At 35.7% G+C, this 18686-nt stretch overlaps 3 protein-coding genes across 3 annotated transcripts; 2 read left to right on the forward strand and 1 right to left on the reverse strand.

Annotated features, from left to right (window-relative positions):
- Positions 1-6766: 6766 nt before the first annotated feature.
- Ugt302K1 (UDP-glycosyltransferase family 302 member K1) lies at positions 6767-8589 on the reverse strand. Its single transcript, XM_068299935.1, has 3 exons — positions 8296-8589; positions 7977-8236; positions 6767-7912 (listed from the first exon to the last, which is right to left on the reverse strand). Exons 1-3 carry the CDS (start codon positions 8537-8539, stop codon positions 6851-6853), a joined length of 1566 nt encoding a protein of 521 aa, XP_068156036.1. The 5' UTR covers positions 8540-8589; the 3' UTR covers positions 6767-6850.
- Positions 8590-9504: 915 nt separating this feature from the next.
- Ugt302E1 (UDP-glycosyltransferase family 302 member E1) lies at positions 9505-11458 on the forward strand. Its single transcript, XM_068299936.1, has 2 exons — positions 9505-9767; positions 9910-11458. The coding sequence occupies exons 1-2, from the start codon at positions 9527-9529 to the stop codon at positions 11226-11228; spliced, it is 1560 nt and encodes a 519-aa protein (XP_068156037.1). The 5' UTR covers positions 9505-9526; the 3' UTR covers positions 11229-11458.
- Positions 11459-14675: 3217 nt separating this feature from the next.
- On the forward strand, positions 14676-17090 carry Ugt302C1 (UDP-glycosyltransferase family 302 member C1). Its single transcript, XM_068299934.1, has 3 exons — positions 14676-15000; positions 15622-15881; positions 15940-17090. Exons 1-3 carry the CDS (start codon positions 14742-14744, stop codon positions 17023-17025), a joined length of 1605 nt encoding a protein of 534 aa, XP_068156035.1. The 5' UTR covers positions 14676-14741; the 3' UTR covers positions 17026-17090.
- The last annotated feature ends 1596 nt before the right edge of the window (positions 17091-18686 follow it).

The raw sequence follows: 18686 nt of genomic DNA on the forward strand, positions 1-18686 counted from the left end.
AGAAAAGGAGGCAGGATGCGTGGGAGTGGCCGCCTGGCGTCAAATCAAAAGAAACAAATAAAATGAACAAATACAAGCGGAAAATCCACATTGCACACATACAATGTGAAAGCTAGAGAGAGAGAGAGAAACAACATAAAAGACAAGGATAGAGATAGAAAATGAGAGGAGTTCGGGGGAGAGTATAAGAGCATTTTGAACAGCACGAATTAAGCTAAGCACTTTTATTTATTATTAAAAAAGTTTGCGCAAAATTGCAAGCAAACAGAGGAAATCAGGAGCAAAAAAATAATACGGGCAAAACGAAAGGAAAGAAAATCTGAACATAATGCAAAGAAAATCCCAAATTTATCGTATCACTTAGAGATGGAGTGCCATGTGGGGCAAAGGGAGTTGGTTGGTCTCCCTCTTCGCTTCCCTTGGCTAAGCCAAAGGGGTTAAAATGCGCATTATGAACATGTCGCACACTTGCGTGCGTTTATGTATGTGTGTGTGTGTGGGAGTTTGTGTACGTGTCGATGTGTTTGTGCATTCATAATATAACTGTTGATTATTGCGCCAACACGCACTCAACGTAAGTGAAGCTGCTGCTTGCTGCAGCTAGAAGCTTCAAGCTGGCAACATGGCGTATGCGCAATATTATTAGATATTGAAAGCAGCCATCGATGATGATGATGCCGTCGCCTCTTTGCTCTGCTTGCTTGGCTCAGTGTGCTGTTTGTGTGTATGCGGTTGTATGTGTATGTGCGTGTGGGTGAAAAGCAATTGAAAGCAGCAGCAGCAAGCAGCATTACCAACACATATATGAATTTTTTTTTCATTCACTCAGCTTTAGCATCTAGATAAAAACGTAAGCATATGTATGGGTAAGAAGCAATGCGGGGCAACATCAGGGGAATTTCTGTGAGTGGGTGTGTCCTTAGCACTGCTCTGGCTTCAATTTGAAGTGAGATGAGCAGAGCAGAGTATGGCATTAAATTCAGATTGGCCATATAAGCAACATTTTGTGGCAGATTATTTATTAGTGTAATGGCTTTAAATTGCAATCCATGATTTTGGTATTGATAAGCGTAGAGCAAATAAAAGCGAATAAATGGAAAGAGAAATATGATAATTAAATATATTTAAACCCACAATATTTATATGAATATTGATTTACCAAAATCATTGTAAGAGCACTTGTTTTAAGTTTATGCAAATCGATATTTAAGCTAAAAAGTATTCACGTAACAATTAGCTTTATTTGTCATTGGTATAAGTTTCACACGAAATGCCGAACTTTAAGAATATATTTTTTAAAAGTGTGCTAGAAAAGACTAGTAAATGGCATTCATATCTCCCTTGCTTTCCTTCTGCCACATATCCAAAATGGTCTTACTTATCGTGTCTCTAATCTCTAACATTGGCTGGCACCCTCTTGCCACAATTTGTTTTCTCATTTTCCACTTCAGTTTACCCCGTTCATTCACACTTTTAGTTTCCTTTTCGGGTCTTGGACCAATTTTAAAATCAAATCTTACAAATTCACAACTGTCAAGCAAAAAAAGACCAAAAAAAAATATTAAAGAGAACAGCAGTGAAAAAAAACAGTGCGATACGAAAATCTAATAAAAGAATAGCTCAAAATCGGTGTGTAAAAATCAAATAGACGTTGCACACACACACACACACAAATAGTGCGACGACAAGTTGGTGAAAAAAAGGAGGAAAAACTAAGAATATCCCCAACTTGTTTTTCTTCTTGCGCCAAGTTTGGTTCGTTTTTAAATGGCGAAAGTAGAGGCGAATATGGAAAAGCCCGACACAAGAAAGAGAGAGAACACAAAAAGCGACCATTGGAAACACATGTCCAGCAATGGGAAATGTTTGTTCGCCTTGGATTTCTTTTAGCCATTACAGAAGTTTTGCTATCTTCTATTGGATGCTTTCCCCAAACAACCCCTCTATCCACTTTCTCTTTGCCTTCATTTTCTTGCTTCCTACGTATCAGCAATATTAAGTGGTTGTTTGTATTTGTGTGTGTTCGTGCAATGGCAGAGGCAACGGCTGCCTTTAATGGTCAGCGATTCGTAATATTTTTAATATTTGCTCAATGAAATGTCCAGCCACTTAAACTCATTACATTTATTTGTTTGTCTTTAGCTTGAAATCTTAAGCTAGATGTCTGTTGCATACAGGGGCGGATTCAGAGTATTCCGGATATTCATTAAGGAAAGGGACACATTGGAAGCTTGCAACATCTTTTTAGATGTTCAGTGAGACCACAAAGGTTTGATAAATATAGGATACAATAATTGTTGACTGTGTGGTCTGTTTTCTATTTTCCGCTTGATAAGAAAGCTAAAAATATCATAATCCGACACTGCCAATTTATATAGATATTTATATAAATACATATACATGCACAGAGAATAAAGAGGAGAAGCACAGCAAGGAGATGGAAGTAAACATTATTCTTCATATGAGAACATGTAATCCCTTTTTGTTGTTTGGCGCAAATCCTTGTTTGCCGCTTTGGTGGCAAGTCATAAAGTTTAATTTAGTTTTAAGCCTTTCAACTGGAAAATTGCATGACCAGTCAGAGAGATAGTTGAAAGCTGAGAGCTGTCGAGATCTCTTCACTTACTTGTTAGCTAGCTGCACTTGAGGCGTTTGACCGCAAATGCCAGTCAGGGACAATGCTCCCACCCAGTCCTTTGTTTCCAGACCCAAGCCAACCTCTTCGCCAAGTCTCAGAGAATGAGAATTGACAGCGCATTTACTTTTTGTTATGGCCAAGCTAAGAATGGCCCATAGGAGGCAAGGATGGCGAATGGCGGTCCACTGGGCCATTGCTCTAAAATTAACACACGTTTAATATGCAAGTCGTGCATAAATTTTTGTCCAACCAAAGAGGAGAATGTGAGTCAAGAGAAAAGGCAAGAGAAAGAGAGAGAGAAGTAGCTGACAGGCAAGGGCAAAGAGTGTGAGAGAAATGACGCAAAAGCTTTATGCTTTTTAATTTACCATCACATCAAAACGGCACGACAGCATTGAGGACGACGACATGTCAGAGCCACAGTCAGAGACGATTTCTTGGTCGTTGCCCATTGTTGTGGTTGCACTCAGTCAGCCGGCAAGCAGACAGGCAATGCACGTCCCATGACCGACGGCGTCTCGTTATCATCACCATCATTATCATTATCATTTTCATTATCATGGGCCGGCATTAATGATGATGCGCTTTAATTGCCAATTCACTTGATGCAAGGAAAAAAGCCGCCAGCAGTCAACCTGACAAGTGCACAATGGTTATTTGCCTTTTTTGGTACGAGTTCGTTCGCCTTCCTCACGCCCCCCTATCAGGTCTGACTTTTATAATTCCATTATAAATTACATATTTTTGATAACCAACATGCAATTGTCGAAAAATTACTACAATGCAATTATTGATTTTATTTCAAAAGGATTTGGTTAATAGTCAAGTAATTTGGCTAAGGATTTTGGACAATAAACAATTCTAATTGTAAGTTAAATATGAGTAAGAAAAGAATTAGATTTAATTGTCAGTTTCAAATTAGTAATTACTAATATTATCATCTTGTTTTAATCTAGCTAATTACATTTCGACATTTGAAACAAATCTAACTTTTAGCATAATTTATCCCACATGTATATGTACGACACTGAAACTATTTGGCCAAGATTTTTGCTATTCTTAAAAGAAGCCAATTTTGGACTCCATACCATATAACGCAAGAAGCCAAAAAGATGGGACGCTAGTGCCAAAAAATATTTGCCTGCTTGGCATACGACCGTTAACAACAACTGTTGCCAAATAAAGTGGCATAAAACAAATCGGCATCATTGCCGTTGTCGTCAGACTGTAGCCAAAATCTAATTAGATTACTCTGGCAACAGAATAGCCACAGTGCCAACGAGTGGCAGCGAAACTGGAAAAACAAAATGGTTAAATAATTTAAAAACAAATTAGCGCCAATTCCACAGTGAGTGTCTTCTCTGAGACAAAACAACTTGAAATAAAAATGAAAATCTGAAATTGTAACCAATTTCGTACATAACACTTAAATAAAATTTAATATAGCAGAAAAACTCAAGAATGGCCATCTATACGGAGACTATAACAAAGTGCCGATGCCCTTTAAAATACCAGCACAATGCCTTAATATAGTAGGACAATTTTAAAGCTGATTAGATCTATACAAATTTATTTAGTTTTAATAAAACATATACATAATATAATGCTCTTTCCGATGGAAGTGTTGCATATTAACATTAAAATTACTAGTTGTACATCTTCCCTGTGGCAAGAGGACGCCAAAGCCAATGCCAAATGAGAGTTAAATGAAAAGAGAAAAAAAAAGCATGAAAATTACCGAAAGTATATAAAAATCAGAACCAGATGAAATACACACATACACACAAACAGAATGTCGGGTAGCGCCAGGGACAGACAGAGTAATAGAGATGGAAAAGAAAAACACAAGAGGAAGCGCCCCAAAGTAGACAACTCAAAATGCGTTGGCCGTAATATAGTCGTCATATTTGTGTAGCCAAGAGAAAATCCTCTACAAATGAATGCCGTCAACATTTATTATTAATTTTAATATTTCAAAGAGCGCAGAAAGCAAAACACAAAAAGAAAATGGAACAGCATCTGAAGGCAACTTGGCACGCATTTTGTTCATGGCTGTTCTCCACTAAATGGAAAGGAAAGGAGATAGGACTTTTAAATTTTGTACTTTTCGATAAGTTACTAATTTAATGGCTGTTTGTTTTAAACTTGTGTCTAACTTAACTGAAACGAAAATCATCTACATACATATTACTAAGCATTTTAAAGACATAAACGAACTTAGTTTAAGAAACAAAAAGAATTTTGTTTCTTAAAAAAAAAATGCAGCATCAAAATGAAAATGAAAGGAAAGAGGTTTTTTTTTATCTTTCCTTTTTTAGCTGCAACAATGAAAACCTCAAAGCTCCGCTTTTGTTTGTTGGTGTCGCATGCAGTCAATGCATGTTAGTGGCGTTGTGTATGTATATGTGTATGTATATGCATGTGAGTTACTGTCTGTGTTCGTGTTCATGTTTCGCCTGCCAATCAACTCAACAATCGCAATCAATTTACCCGTTGAGTCCTTCGCATTGCGTTCCAACACAATTTCAGTCCTTCGACCCTTGGCAATGGGGCACATTGTTCTTGTGAATCTGGAACTGTCATTTCAGCCAGAATCTCCGCATGAGGCCAAAAGAACGGGCCCATATATCAGGAGATAAAAAATACATACAATATGTCAGTGAGTAGGGGGGAAGGAAGTGTTACCTCTTTTTTTAATTACAATACTGCGGCATTAAAAAGAACTGCAGTGTCTGGCCTTTGATTCATGGCCAGATGAGTCATACATAGGTCCATTAAAACTCTCATAACTACATACATGACTTCAGAGCACAGAAGGATGCACTTAATATATATTTTTCACAATTATTTAAGGGTATTCAAAATATGTCAACATTTTCTTTATGATTGCCATAAATACAGGATGCGGAATGTCTTATTTTTATTGTATTGATATCAGATTAATTAGTAATCGTAGGGCTTGTTGTTTTAAAAAATAGTACAAATTATTTAAATTTCTTTTAAAAAATATTCTCACTTTATTACTTTTATGAATGACAAGTACACAGAGAGATTTGTTTCATTAATAGTTCCAATTTTGATAAGATTAAATGCTTCAAATATATGTGCCCAATGATTGTTTATGTAGCTAAAATATTTTAAACAATTGTGTGCCGCATTTGAAAAAAATTTGGCCAACATTTTGAAACCTTAATTCGTTGCTTTTCAATTTGTTGAAATTTATGCGCATTATTTTCAAATCATAATCATAATGCCAACACAATACGTTTGCAAACACACATACATGGGACATAAAATTTGCAAAGTATTGTTATGCTAAATTTATTTGCCCTCACATGATGGAGTCCAATTTTTTCATGTTGTGTGTTTGTTATTGTTGGGTAACTTCATCAGGCGCGCGATTGAAACGCAACTTCCGTTTCCGCAAAATGGCTGCCAATGTGTATATGTATGGGTGTGTGGTATAAGACAACTCAAAGCCAAAGTCAGAGTGAAAGTCAGAGTCACTTTGCCTCACAAACAAATCAACTTCAACTTCCGTTTCATTTCATATTCTTTTGCAACTTTCAACGAGCAATCCTCCTTCTTTCTTCATCCCTCCGCAAGGCAAACATCCCTGGCACACTCCATGGCTCTTTTTCCTAAGTTTTGTATGAGTATTTCTTTTTACTGTGCATTTTGGTGACTTTTGCGTAAATTTACTTTTAACTTTCAGCAGAAAAGAGAGGGGGAAGTTTTCTCTTTTTTTTTTTGCATAGCTAACTTTTAGCTCACATAACATAACGTAAATTTTGGCGCACAAATTTTTTATAGCAATTTTTTCAATGTCATTGCACAATACAACAACAAACACACGCTCCCACTCAGACTCATACATACATATGGATAGGAAACGAGGTGGCAAAAGTTTCACTTTACGTTTTCAGATATTTTCGTTTCCTCGATTTTCAACCGCCATTTGCGTATGTCTCGGTTTAATTTAATGCTTTGGTTTGTTTCCATATTTAAATTTTCTTTAGTCAGCCATTTCAACTTGTTTGCTTTTCTTTTGTTTGTCTATGTGGCATGAGGAAGTTTCGGGGAAATCAATCAAAAGGAAAGATTTATTTATATGTGCTGCCTGCAAGCTGTTATTCAAAATTATACATTTATTTTTAGCAAAATTTTATATATAGATTGTATATTAAAATTTTCAATTTACTTAATTCGATTTCAATTACGTTTCTGTTTTTCCTTAATGTTTTTCGTTTTGCCATTTAAGAGTTTGCTCAATAATTTCCACAAAGTCCAGAACAAGATAGTGAGTGTTAGAATAAGAGAGATAGATATTATGGCTAAAACATCGACAATGTGATATTGCCACCAATTGAGACGTTGTCCAGCACTTTTTAGATAGTCCGCTCCTTTATGCCTAACCACATGTTCCACCCAAAAGATGGCATTATCCAAAGGTTTTTGCTGCTGATCTCGATATCTTTGAGATATTGCCTGAACACGATCAGTATATGAACGTACACTGGTAATTCTCTCGATTGCAGCACGCAAATCTTTACTATTCAATTTCTTAAAGTCAAGTTTAATGCCATAGCCGATCTGTTCTGCGTGAGCCATATTACTGAACTGGTCACTGAATATGGGATAGCCTATAACAGGTTTGCCATAATATATCGATTCCGTTGTGCTAAGCATGCCGCCGTGTGTAATAAATGCCAATATCTTTGGATGTGCCAGAATATCTGTTTGAGGAAACCAATTAGATATATACACATTATACGGCAAATTGGGCAGGTCATCCAACTCAAATTTCCATAAAACTCTCTGCTTTAGTCCACGGAATGCTTGTAAAATCTCTTCAAGCTTCTCAGCTGGCAAATCTTTGCTTTTTAAATTCGAACCCATGGAGAAATATATGGCTCCATGTTTCGATTCATTTATGAATTTTTCAATTGCTGGCGGTAATGGCTTCTGGTTGTCATCGACATGAAGTCCGGCCACTTCAATCATATTAGGCGCATATGGGCGCGGAAAACCAAGTGAGAAATGCTGATTTATTAATACCAATGAGGCATTTCGACGCATTTCATAAAAATTGTGTATATTATGGGGAAAGAATTCCCTATAGAGTTCAGCCTGTTTGGGCAGATAGTAATAATCCAGAAGAAATCGCTCATATGCTAAGAATAAAACGTTGACCAAACGTTCATAGAATGACATATGATCACTAAACGGTAACATTATATGAGGAACAAAAGATGGTGGAGATGGAGAACCAACCTGTAATTAATGTATATTTTAATGCCTTATAAAGCATACTATTGTTTGATTTTCTTTTTCTTACCATATCCGATATAAAGGTCAAAGCTCCCCCTGTACTCAATGCAATCAGAGGGGCCTTGAAATGTTCTGCCAAACCGTAGTGTGCATCATTATAGAATGTTTCACAGATGACAGCATCAAAAGTGTTGTTGCTGACTAATAGTTTCTGGAAATTTGGATCCTCGAACAGACCTCTGGTGATGCGAAAACCCATTTGATAGTGATCCATTAGTTTTTCAGTGAGTGGCTTTTGTATAGATTGCCAAAGAGCGGCTATATCACCTTCAAATGTAAATAAACAATCATAAAATTTGATGTTACACAACAAAATCATTACATACCTTGCATTACTTTAATTACATTAGGCACATCCACATCATGATATCCAGGTATAGGTTTTTTTAATGGAAATACTGACACCACTGTAATTTCGTGACCCTTAGCCACTAGACCCTTAGCCAAGGCATGGCCAACATTGAAATGAGATCGACCGGCTGAGTTAAGAACCATCAAAAAATTATAAGCACTACAAAAACCCACGCAGCCAATTAGGCTGAAAATCGAAGCAAATACTGCCAGACGCATTTTATTGGGTATCTTTATTATTCGATGTTCAAGCACAGACTGCAGAAAAATTGAATTAAGCGGCGTTTTTATACGTTCAACGTGAGAACGTTTATAAACGTTTGAGCATATGTATAAATATACATTTATGTGTACAGTACTATCAATTGTGAAATTCAGTTCTCAGTTCTGTGGACAGTCGCTATCGATAAAAATATTGGTTAAATTCGGTTAGAACGAAGTTTCTTTACGGTTTTTATAATTTCTTAACCAGTAGTAAATTTACTTTACTTTACCATTAACTTAAACAGTAATTGTAATGTATTAGAGTGTATTATTTTCACTTTAGCAGATAAAAACTCATATAACTGGAACCAATCAGACAAACACTCTGCGCTGTAGGGTATTACATACCTAAAGCTTAAGAGACTTATGCAAGTTGATCAATTATTTTGACAATAAACACCCATGTTCTCTTAGTGCAAAGAGTCTTTTATAAAGAGAGATTATAATTTTAGTTAAGCAAAAAGCTTTTCACAGACATGGGTGTGGGTAAAAAGGGATTCACCTGACTGAAATGTCTGTTCTTAGCGACCTTTTTAATTTTTATCGTTTAATCAGACAATTAATTCACAAAAGATTCACGCATAACATGAAGATGAAACTTTGCATCTAGGTTACCAATCTCGTGAAGTACTAAAGTAAATTTAAAATATTAATATTTGGGATTTTCGAAATTTTTAAAACCGTTTGAGTTGAGCAGATTGTTTGATAAGATATGTATGTTGTGATTTATATACGAGTAGCCAAATAATTTTATTATCTTTTATTACTTTTGGATTCATTATCACTTAATAGCTCTTCAGTTAAATCGTCTACCAAGTGAATACATTGAGAGACATGCATGCTTATCATTCGAGGAAATCACCCTCTTATAACTCTCTATAAAATTAAACACCATTGTTCAACCATGCTTATTAGGCAAACGATATTTAAACTATAAAGAACATGCGTCTGGCTTTCCCTGTTGGCTTTTTATTGTTGGCCAGTGTGGCCCATGTTTGGGGCTATTCTTATCTGATATTGGCGCCCACGGCATCCAAATCGCACTACATTGTGGTGTCGTCTTTGGCCAAAGGATTAACAGCTGCAGGACATGAAGTCACTTTAATCTCACCATTTTCACAGTCGAAGCCCGTTAAGAATCTAACCGAAATCGTCACACCAAATGTTATTGAAGCAATGAAAGGTACGTATGTAATTAACCTATCCGTTGTCAGACTTGTCACGTTCGTCTAATCAGTACAATGATAACATACTGATACTGGGCTAAATGCAAACTTTTGTCATGCTATGAATAGAATGAAAGTTGATCTTTTCTGTATTTATAGCGAGTAAGGCGAATATTCTACAAAACACCAAATTGTCTATATGGAAACGTTATCCTGTAATTCTGGCGATGGGCCTAAAAATTACAAATACATTTCTGGAGGAGCCAACAGTGAAGGTATTCATGAAGGAGAAACGAACATTCGATGCAGTCATTGTTGAGGCGTTCATGAACGAAGCACATTTCGGGTTTGCCGAGCTCTTTAATGCTCCGCTTATTACTTTAAGTACTTTTGGAGCCTCCACATGGACCACCGACTTAGTTGGCACACCATCGCCACCTTCCTATGTACCGCACTTGATGACTGAGTTAAAAGATAATATGTCATTCTTTGAACGTGCTCTCAATTTGGCTTTCATTTCGTATGAATTCGTCTATATCAAATGGCTTAGCATGCCTCGACAAGAGGCTGTTTATCATAAGCATTTTCCAGACAACAAACTAGATTTTCATGAAATGCAGAGAAACACCGCATTGGTTCTTCTCAATAGTCATGTGTCACTGAATTTTCCACGTCCATATGCTCCAAATATGATTGAGGTTGGCGGCATGCACATTAACTACAAAACCAAACCCCTTCCCAAGGATATTGAAGAATTTATTAACGGAGCAGAACATGGTGTCATTTATTTCTCACTTGGATCCAATGTCAAGAGCAAGGATTTGCCTTTAGAAAAACGTAAGGCCATTTTAAAGACACTGAAAGGATTGAAGCAACGCATTTTATGGAAATTTGAAGAATCAAATTTTGCCGAAAAACCCAATAATGTTTTTATCTCTGATTGGTTTCCGCAAGATGATATTCTTGCCCATGATAAGGTGATTGCGTTCATAACCCACGGCGGACTATTGAGCACTACCGAATCGATTTATCACGGCAAGCCGGTCATTGGCATACCTATTTTCGGTGATCAATTTACGAATATGGCACGAGCGGTGCAATTTGGTTACGGTGCTAGTGTTAAGTATTCAGATTTGACTTACGAACGACTTGAGAATGCCATCAAGGCAGTAATCACTGATCCAAGCTATACGGAAAAGGTTCGCGCCATGTCAAGACGTTTCAGAGATCAAAAGGAAACCCCATTGCAGCGAGCCATATTCTGGGTAGAGCATGTGACCAGAGAGAAGGGAGCTCATTATCTGAGAAGTGCATCCCAGGATCTTAATTTTGTGCAGTATCACAATTTAGATGTTTTCGCTGTGTTCTTTGTAATTTTAGTTTTAATTTTTGTAGCTCTCACCTACTTAACCATCAATCTTCTGAGTTTTCTAAAGACAAAACTAGGAAATAACAAGGTAAAACACAAGAAATTGTAAAAAAAACAAGGAGGCATTTTAGCTACATAGTTAGACGACAGTTTATTTATTTATATACTTCACCATAGCCTCAAAATAATAAACCGAATTTGTAATACCTATCACTTTGTAATTTAAATATTTAAAAATAGTTTTAAGGCAACAAATCTGAGAAACATCGTTAATACTTACAGTGTACAAAATCGAATTATTGACACTGAACATTAAAAATAATTTTTAATCACTGAAAAGGCTTTTGTAAATATGTTTATATGTACATATATTGCTCCAATGAATTTGAAAAATCAAAACAAAAACCAAAAAGACGAAAGAGAGGCAAAAACAACAGATGAACCAGAAACAAAAGCAGAGTTGATAAAGTAGCCGCCAGCACGCCAAACAAGTCATCGCTTCAACAAACAAACCAGGGAATACACACTTCACTTTAGTAATGGACATACTCCAATAGGTTCGATAATTTTAAAAAATGATTTGTATAATGATAAAATACTCTTTAAATTCGATGAAAGAAAGAGTTGATTAAACATTTTGAGAACAATTAACTTTGCCGTTGCCTTTTAAAAATTATTGTAGAGCGATTGCAGTGTCAAGCAGACCTAACATAATCTGCCATTGATGGTATCATAAAATTCTGGCTATCGTAAATGTACATACATACATATAAAGGTCTAAAATGTCAGAGGGTTTCAGCAGAGTGCTGCGAGAAGGCAAAGTGAGCGGAATTAAAGAAATTGTTCACAAAATATTAAAAACATAAAGCTCATTTATAGTGAAAATCGTTGTTTTAGCTTCCTTGTTCTATTAAGCTGCCTACTGAGCTGCGCTTCTGCTTATAATTATCGAGTTGTTCTACCCACGTCTGTTCGATCCCATTACAATGTGGGCTCCGCTCTGACCAAAGGATTGGCTGCTGCAGGCCATCAAGTGACCATTATTTCGCCCTTTAAAATGAAGAAATCCAATCAAAATATCACCGAAATAGCAGTACCAAGTATATTAGAGGCCATGAAAGGTAAGACTCTGCTTGATCTTTCATTATCACTATTCATTCAGAAATAGTTCAACTCAGACAAAAACTATAAAAATCCATATTAAATCTGCAATAATTTAAAAATTGGATTCTTTTATTTTAGACAGTATCGACAACCTTTTAGAAAGCTCCAAACAGCCAATTTTAGCTCAGATCGTTCATTATTACGATGTATGCATTAACATAACCAAGACATTGCTTGAGGATCCTGGTGTACAAAAATTTACGAAGTCAAAGCAAACTTTTGATGCCGTCATCAGCGAAGTTTTCCGCAATGAAGCACAGTTTGGCTTTGCAGAGCACTTCAATGCTCCTCTCATAGGCTTAGGAACATTCGGAGCCATTAGCTGGAACACAGATTTGGTAACTATTCACAGCATAGCACCCGATCTAAATTAACAACTTAACTTTCTTTTATAAGGTTGGATCACCCTCACCGCCGTCGTACATCCCACATGCTCTGCAAGGTTCTAGATATGTCTACTCGCTATAAAGATCAAAAGGAACTTCCTTTGGAGCGGGCCGTCTATTGGGTGGAGCATGTGAGTCGGCACAAGGGAGCCAAATATCTGAGAAGTGCCTCGCAGGATCTTAACTTTGTGCAATATCATAATTTGGATGCCATACTCATTCTATACGGTGGTATTATCTTTATCCTATATTGCCTAATACTGCTTATCCGTCTTGCTGTCCGAGGTTTAAAAGGATTGTTTATCAAGGGAAACGCTCAAGCGGGTTTTACTAAGCCAAAGTCTAAAGTGAAACGTAATTAATTTTTTTTTTTTTGTGAAAAAAATGCCACTAAAAATAAATATAAATTTTTGGACTTTAATTCTTTTAATGTCTTTTCATATTGATCAAATATTTAATTTTAGAAAGGATCCGATGTTTGTGAAAAGCTTTCAGACTCTATTAATTATATTCATATGGTCTTAGTAAGAAAACGTTTATGTTTCATAAGTAAATACCAAATGGTCTGACCACTAATGCGTGCTGTTACATTATACACATTTGTGTAGATCGAACAACTGAATATTTACCTATTTCATTACAACCACGAATGTAAAATAATCAATAATAATGTTACGTTATGGCTTAATTGGCCCTTTAGTGCCGGCCAGTTTGTACCATATTTTTGACTATTTTTATCTGTTTCTTCTTTCGTTAAGAATCAGAAACACGAAAGGTACGTAAGTACCTAACTACTATTATGAAAGAAGTGTCACGTTCGTCTAATCAGCACCGTGATAACATACGCCTGATATTACATTATAAGCAAGCCTTTATCATGATGAGAATAAAATTAAAGCTTCTCTGCACTTACAGAGACAAAAGTGAACACGAACCTGTTAGTATATGTGATAATCTTGAAGTTTTCGCGATCGGCTTCTAAATTACGTATGCCTTTCTGGACAAGTGAACCTTATAATTGATCAATTTAAAGTTTATCTCGATCTGTAAATAGCACAACGCAAGATCATAATTTGGTATAATTTGTATCTTTTATCCACATTCTTGTGTATCCTTTGTTTCTCGTCTTGCAAGACAAATAAAGTAATTTGGAAAAACTAAGAAATTGTTCAAAGTTTATGTTGCAATTTTAGATAAACAGAAAATTTAACCACTTACTAGTCTCGAATGATATTCTGTAGTAGAAGGCAATAGTTTTCTAGTCGAATTAATAAGGGGACGTAAACTCAAAATTATAAGACTAAATACTATGCCGCCAAGCTCCTCACGCTTTATTACTGATAATTCACCGAAAATATAGTTTAAAATGCGATTCATAGTGAATAGTAAGAATTGAGTCTCGCAAAATTTCAAGCAGTCTCAGATTTCAGTCTCAATAGACCAGCAAACCTGAATAAATATATAAATCGTCTATTGTTATGTAACTGAATATATCTACTCTTTGTTATACTATTTTATTTACTTAATATTTGCCAGTGCTTTAAAGTTTATTCAACATATTCATATGTATACATCAATACGATACTCTTATAAATAGCTTTATGTGTTTATTACTCACCACTGTTCGCTCTAACGAATATGAGAAATCAAAACAAAGATCGAAAAGCCGAACAAAAAGCAAAAACAACCAACGAATGGGGCTCAAAAGGAGAATTGATAAACTAGCCGCTTGCCGCATGCCAAACAAGTAGCCGCTACAACTAATAAACCGAGGAATATATGTAGGTATATTTTATATAGACATATATATACATATTTTTGTATGTAGACTCTTCTGCTTCTCTTTTGTTGAAAAACATGCTTATAAAAATGACTTGCACTATGGCCAATTAAAAATTGTTGTAGAGGGATTGTGGTGTCAAGCAAGCCTAACCAAAGTTGCTATTCATGTTGTCATTGGGTTCTGGTTATATGTATATATATTACCCCAGAACTATACACAGTTTCATCAGTTTGCTCTGAGAAGTCGAAGCGTGTGGTATCGAAAAAATTGTTTCTAAAAACAGAAAAACATGCAGCCTATACGGAGTATAACTAGGTGCATTAGCATATTTTTTCTATTAGGCTGTCTGCTTAGCTGCGCTAGTGCTTATAATTATCTAGTAGTATTACATACCTCTGCTCGATCCCATTACAATGTGGGCTCCGCTTTGGCCAAAGGATTGGCTGCTGCAGGCCATCAAGTGACCATTATTTCGCCCTTTCAACTGAAGAAACCTAATCAAAATATCACCGAAATATCAGTACCTAGTGTATCGGAGGCCATGAAAGGTAAGACTCTGCTTGTTCAGTTGGTAAACAGTAAATAGTTTTAAATTGTTGTGTAATTTAGCTAATTATCAAGGAAATGACAAAATGCACGCTATTCTAATAATACATACGAATTATCAATCAAAGCCGTTATTACATTTTCTTCGATGTTGTTGCATAAGAATATTGTTAGAAATGCTTGTTACAAGTGTGTTTTACAAATTAAAAAATGTATACAGTTAAGAGAAAAACGGTTCAACTCTTGCCCTACAGTACTTTAAAGAAACAGGTAAAAACTGGTTTTCTAATGAATATTTCTTTTAACTTTCTTTCTTGAGAACATTTCTTTTGCCCACTATGTCTGAGTCATTTTTTTCTGTATCTGATTGTATTTATGTTTTCCTTTTGGTTATGTTTTTCTATAGTTTTTCATTTTAAAAGCCGTCAATTTCGGCGTAACTGCTCGTCAGTAATACATTGCTAGTTTTAAATTTCGTCAAGAAAATGGTTTCATCATCATACAGCATTTATAAATAACCTGTTATAAAGTTTGTAATTATTAAATGACTTAAAGTAATTAAAATCAAATTTGTTTCGATGAAAATATTTTAGCAATACATAATATAATGTTACATTTTTCAGACAATGCCGATAATCTATTGGAGAGCTCTAAAAAGCCAATTTTGAATCAGATTCTGGGCTTTTATGAAATGGGTATTAACATAACAAAAGCGTTGCTTGAGGATCCTATCATAAAAGAGTATAAAAAATCCAAGCAAAATTTTGATGCGGTTATCTGTGAAGTTTTCCTTAATGAGGCACTATTTGGCTTTGCAGAGCACTTCAATGCTCCTCTCATAGGCTTAGGAACATTCGGAGCCATTAGCTGGAACACAGATTTGGTAACTATTCACAGCATAGCACCCGATCTAAATTAACAACTTAACTTTCTTTTATAAGGTTGGATCACCCTCACCGCCGTCGTACATCCCACATGCTCTATTAAAATTCTCCGATCACATGTCCTTAGTTGAACGTGTTGGAAATTTGGCGTTCCTTACCTATGAGGAAATATTTATGAATCTTTACTACCTGCCAAAGCAGGAGGAAGTATATCGCAAATATTTCCCAAACAACAAGCAAGATTTCTATGATATGCGCAAAAATACGGCATTGGTGCTACTCAATCAACATGTTTCGCTTAGTTTTCCACGTCCCTACTCACCCAATATGATTGAAGTGGGCGGCATGCACATCAATCGCAAACGTCAGCCACTGCCAAAGGATATCGAGGATTTTATCAATGGTGCAGAACATGGTGTCATTTACTTTTCGATGGGTTCAAATCTGAAGAGTAAAAATTTGCCTCTGGAGAAACGTCAGGCCTTAATTGAGACCTTTGGTAAATTGAAGCAGCGTGTATTGTGGAAATTTGAGGACACAAATATGCCGGGAAAACCGGAAAATGTTTTCATTTCTGATTGGTTTCCACAAGATGATATTTTGGCCCATAAGAAGGTGATTGCATTTATAACTCATGGTGGTTTGTTGAGTACTACGGAGTCTATTTATCATGGTAAACCTTTTGTTGGTATACCCATATTTGGTGATCAATTCCTCAATATGGCCAGAGCCGAAAGTAATGGATATGGCGTCACTGTAGATTTCAAAGAACTTACATCTGAGAAGTTAACCAATGCAATTGAGAGAATAATTTCATCACCAGAGGCCACCAAAAAGGTTCTAGATATGTCTGCTCGCTATAAAGATCAAAAGGAACTTCCTTTGGAGCGGGCCGTCTATTGGGTGGAGCATGTGAGTCGGCATAAGGGAGCCAAATATCTGAGAAGTGCCTCGCAGGATCTTAACTTTGTGCAATATCATAATTTGGATGCCATATTCATTCTATATGGTGGTATTTTCTTTATCCTATATTGCCTAATACTGCTGATCCGTCTTGCTTTCCGAGGTTTACAAGAATTTTTCATCAATAGAAACTCTCAAGCGAGTCAAGATAAATCAAAGTCCAAAGTGAAACGTAATTAAAGTAACGTGTTTTCCAATGTAAAATTTTTAACTAAATAAAAACGGTTTAAGTCTTTTTATAGAAATTTAGTTGTACTTGGTTTCCTGTTCTGGACATACAGACTTGCCTTTTTATGCTGATCAAAAGTATCCGTAAGGGAATTAAGAAAATTAAAAGAAATCTGTAAGTAAACTTAAGGCAATCTTTCAAAAATCCTTAGAGAATCATTTGATTTTATACCGTTAAATTTAATCAGATATATATTTTTCTGAACTTATGTAAGTATTTACCCTATTCAAGAAATTTATCTGCAATGGTATATGTACTTCGGTTAGTTTGTCTCACTAGTTATTCTTTTGCTGTTCGCTTGCTCTCATAAAAATTTCATTTGCGGGATGAGTTTAGTTTTTCTCTTCTTTTTCGATGCCGGCTTCAAAAACTTGTAAACTAAACTAAAATGAAAAATATTGTTCACCGCTGTAGGGGAATTCCAACGTTTCACCCCTTTCCCCCTTTTCTGGTTTTGCGCTCTGCGCTGTCTTTCTTTTGTTGTCTTGTTTCCTTTTATTTCTTCTTCAATTTCAAAAAGTAGACTTACTTTTCTGTAAAACCTGCAGAGAACCTGTCATTTAATAATAAACATGAGCATTAAATATTCTTCTGGGATTTCATCTTTCTGTTATTTTAGGGGACAATACTAAGAAGAATATGGCTTAAATAAAATTAACTAGTTTATGTGAATATTTTATATGGACAACAGAGTATTGATAGGTCCCTGTGATAATATAATACGATATATTTAAAGGGTATATAAACTTCGATTAAGGATAAGTAAAATAACTATTTTTATGTTCCTTTTTTTTTTGCGAGACTCAACTTTCACATAGTTAACGCTTCAGTTGTAAAAATGCCCATCAGCGCGTTCAAATTTTTAACAGGCTGCAGCATCGACTGCCATGCCTACCTCAATGTCTTTTTATTTTGCTCTTAGTTTGTGCCCGAATTGAAGTTTTGTAGTTTTAGTTTCTTTTTTTCCCACTTTTTTGCTTAGTTTTGGTAGCACTCTCTGTCGTTCTCTCTCTCGTTTTGTTGTTTGGTCGGCCAAAAGGCGTGTAAAAGTTTTAGAGAAACTTATTGAAACTGTTTTCGGCCATGGCCGTGCTGGAAAATCAGCGTCCGTTGCCGGAAATGCTGCTCTGCATTATAAAAAACAGTAAAAAACTACATACATACTAGGAACAAAAAGAAAGGAGAAACAAGGCAAGCGATGGATAGCGAAAGCAAAGTAGAATACCAAGTTATTGCGCTTACTCTGTGGCCTATTCGCTAAAAGCTAAACTGCGTAGATATTAAGTATTGATTGAGCAATTGAGTGGATAAATAAGCAGTTAAAGATTTGATTTACAATTTTTAGGTTTATTTTCTTTACTTACAGAAACTGAGTTTTAAAACTCTGTTGTAAATTCTAATATAAGGTTTGGAAAACAACCTAATGAAAAATACTCCAGCTCAATACTGCTTGCACTTAATACTCACATATATTCCCTTTAACATCAGCGATAATTCCAATGGCTAAATTATACACGTATTTCATATATTTACTAGAATTCAGCGAGTACTAACACACACTAACGTTGCCGTTTTGTCTTGACAGACACCAGTCGTAATCAGTTCGGTTTCA

The sequence above is a fragment of the Drosophila tropicalis genome, unplaced genomic scaffold (genome assembly GCF_018151085.1).
Source record: "Drosophila tropicalis isolate 14030-0801.00 unplaced genomic scaffold, ASM1815108v1 contig_878, whole genome shotgun sequence".
NCBI classification, from domain to species: Eukaryota; Metazoa; Arthropoda; class Insecta; order Diptera; family Drosophilidae; genus Drosophila; species Drosophila tropicalis.

Excerpts from the sequence above, each read along its gene's own strand:
- Ugt302K1 (XM_068299935.1), bottom strand. The coding sequence starts at position 8,539 with ATGCGTCTGGCAGTATTTGCTTCGATTTTCAGCCTAATTGGCTGCGTG. Across the intron at positions 8,237-8,295 it reads TGTAATTAAAGTAATGCAAG|GTGATATAGCCGCTCTTTGG; the intron begins GTATGTAATGAT and ends TTACATTTGAAG. Across the intron at positions 7,913-7,976 it reads TGACCTTTATATCGGATATG|GTTGGTTCTCCATCTCCACC; the intron begins GTAAGAAAAAGA and ends CATTAATTACAG.
- Ugt302E1 (XM_068299936.1), top strand. The coding sequence starts at position 9,527 with ATGCGTCTGGCTTTCCCTGTTGGCTTTTTATTGTTGGCCAGTGTGGCC. Across the intron at positions 9,768-9,909 it reads TGTTATTGAAGCAATGAAAG|CGAGTAAGGCGAATATTCTA; the intron begins GTACGTATGTAA and ends CTGTATTTATAG.
- Ugt302C1 (XM_068299934.1), top strand. The coding sequence starts at position 14,742 with ATGCAGCCTATACGGAGTATAACTAGGTGCATTAGCATATTTTTTCTA. Across the intron at positions 15,001-15,621 it reads TGTATCGGAGGCCATGAAAG|ACAATGCCGATAATCTATTG; the intron begins GTAAGACTCTGC and ends TACATTTTTCAG. Across the intron at positions 15,882-15,939 it reads TTAGCTGGAACACAGATTTG|GTTGGATCACCCTCACCGCC; the intron begins GTAACTATTCAC and ends TTCTTTTATAAG.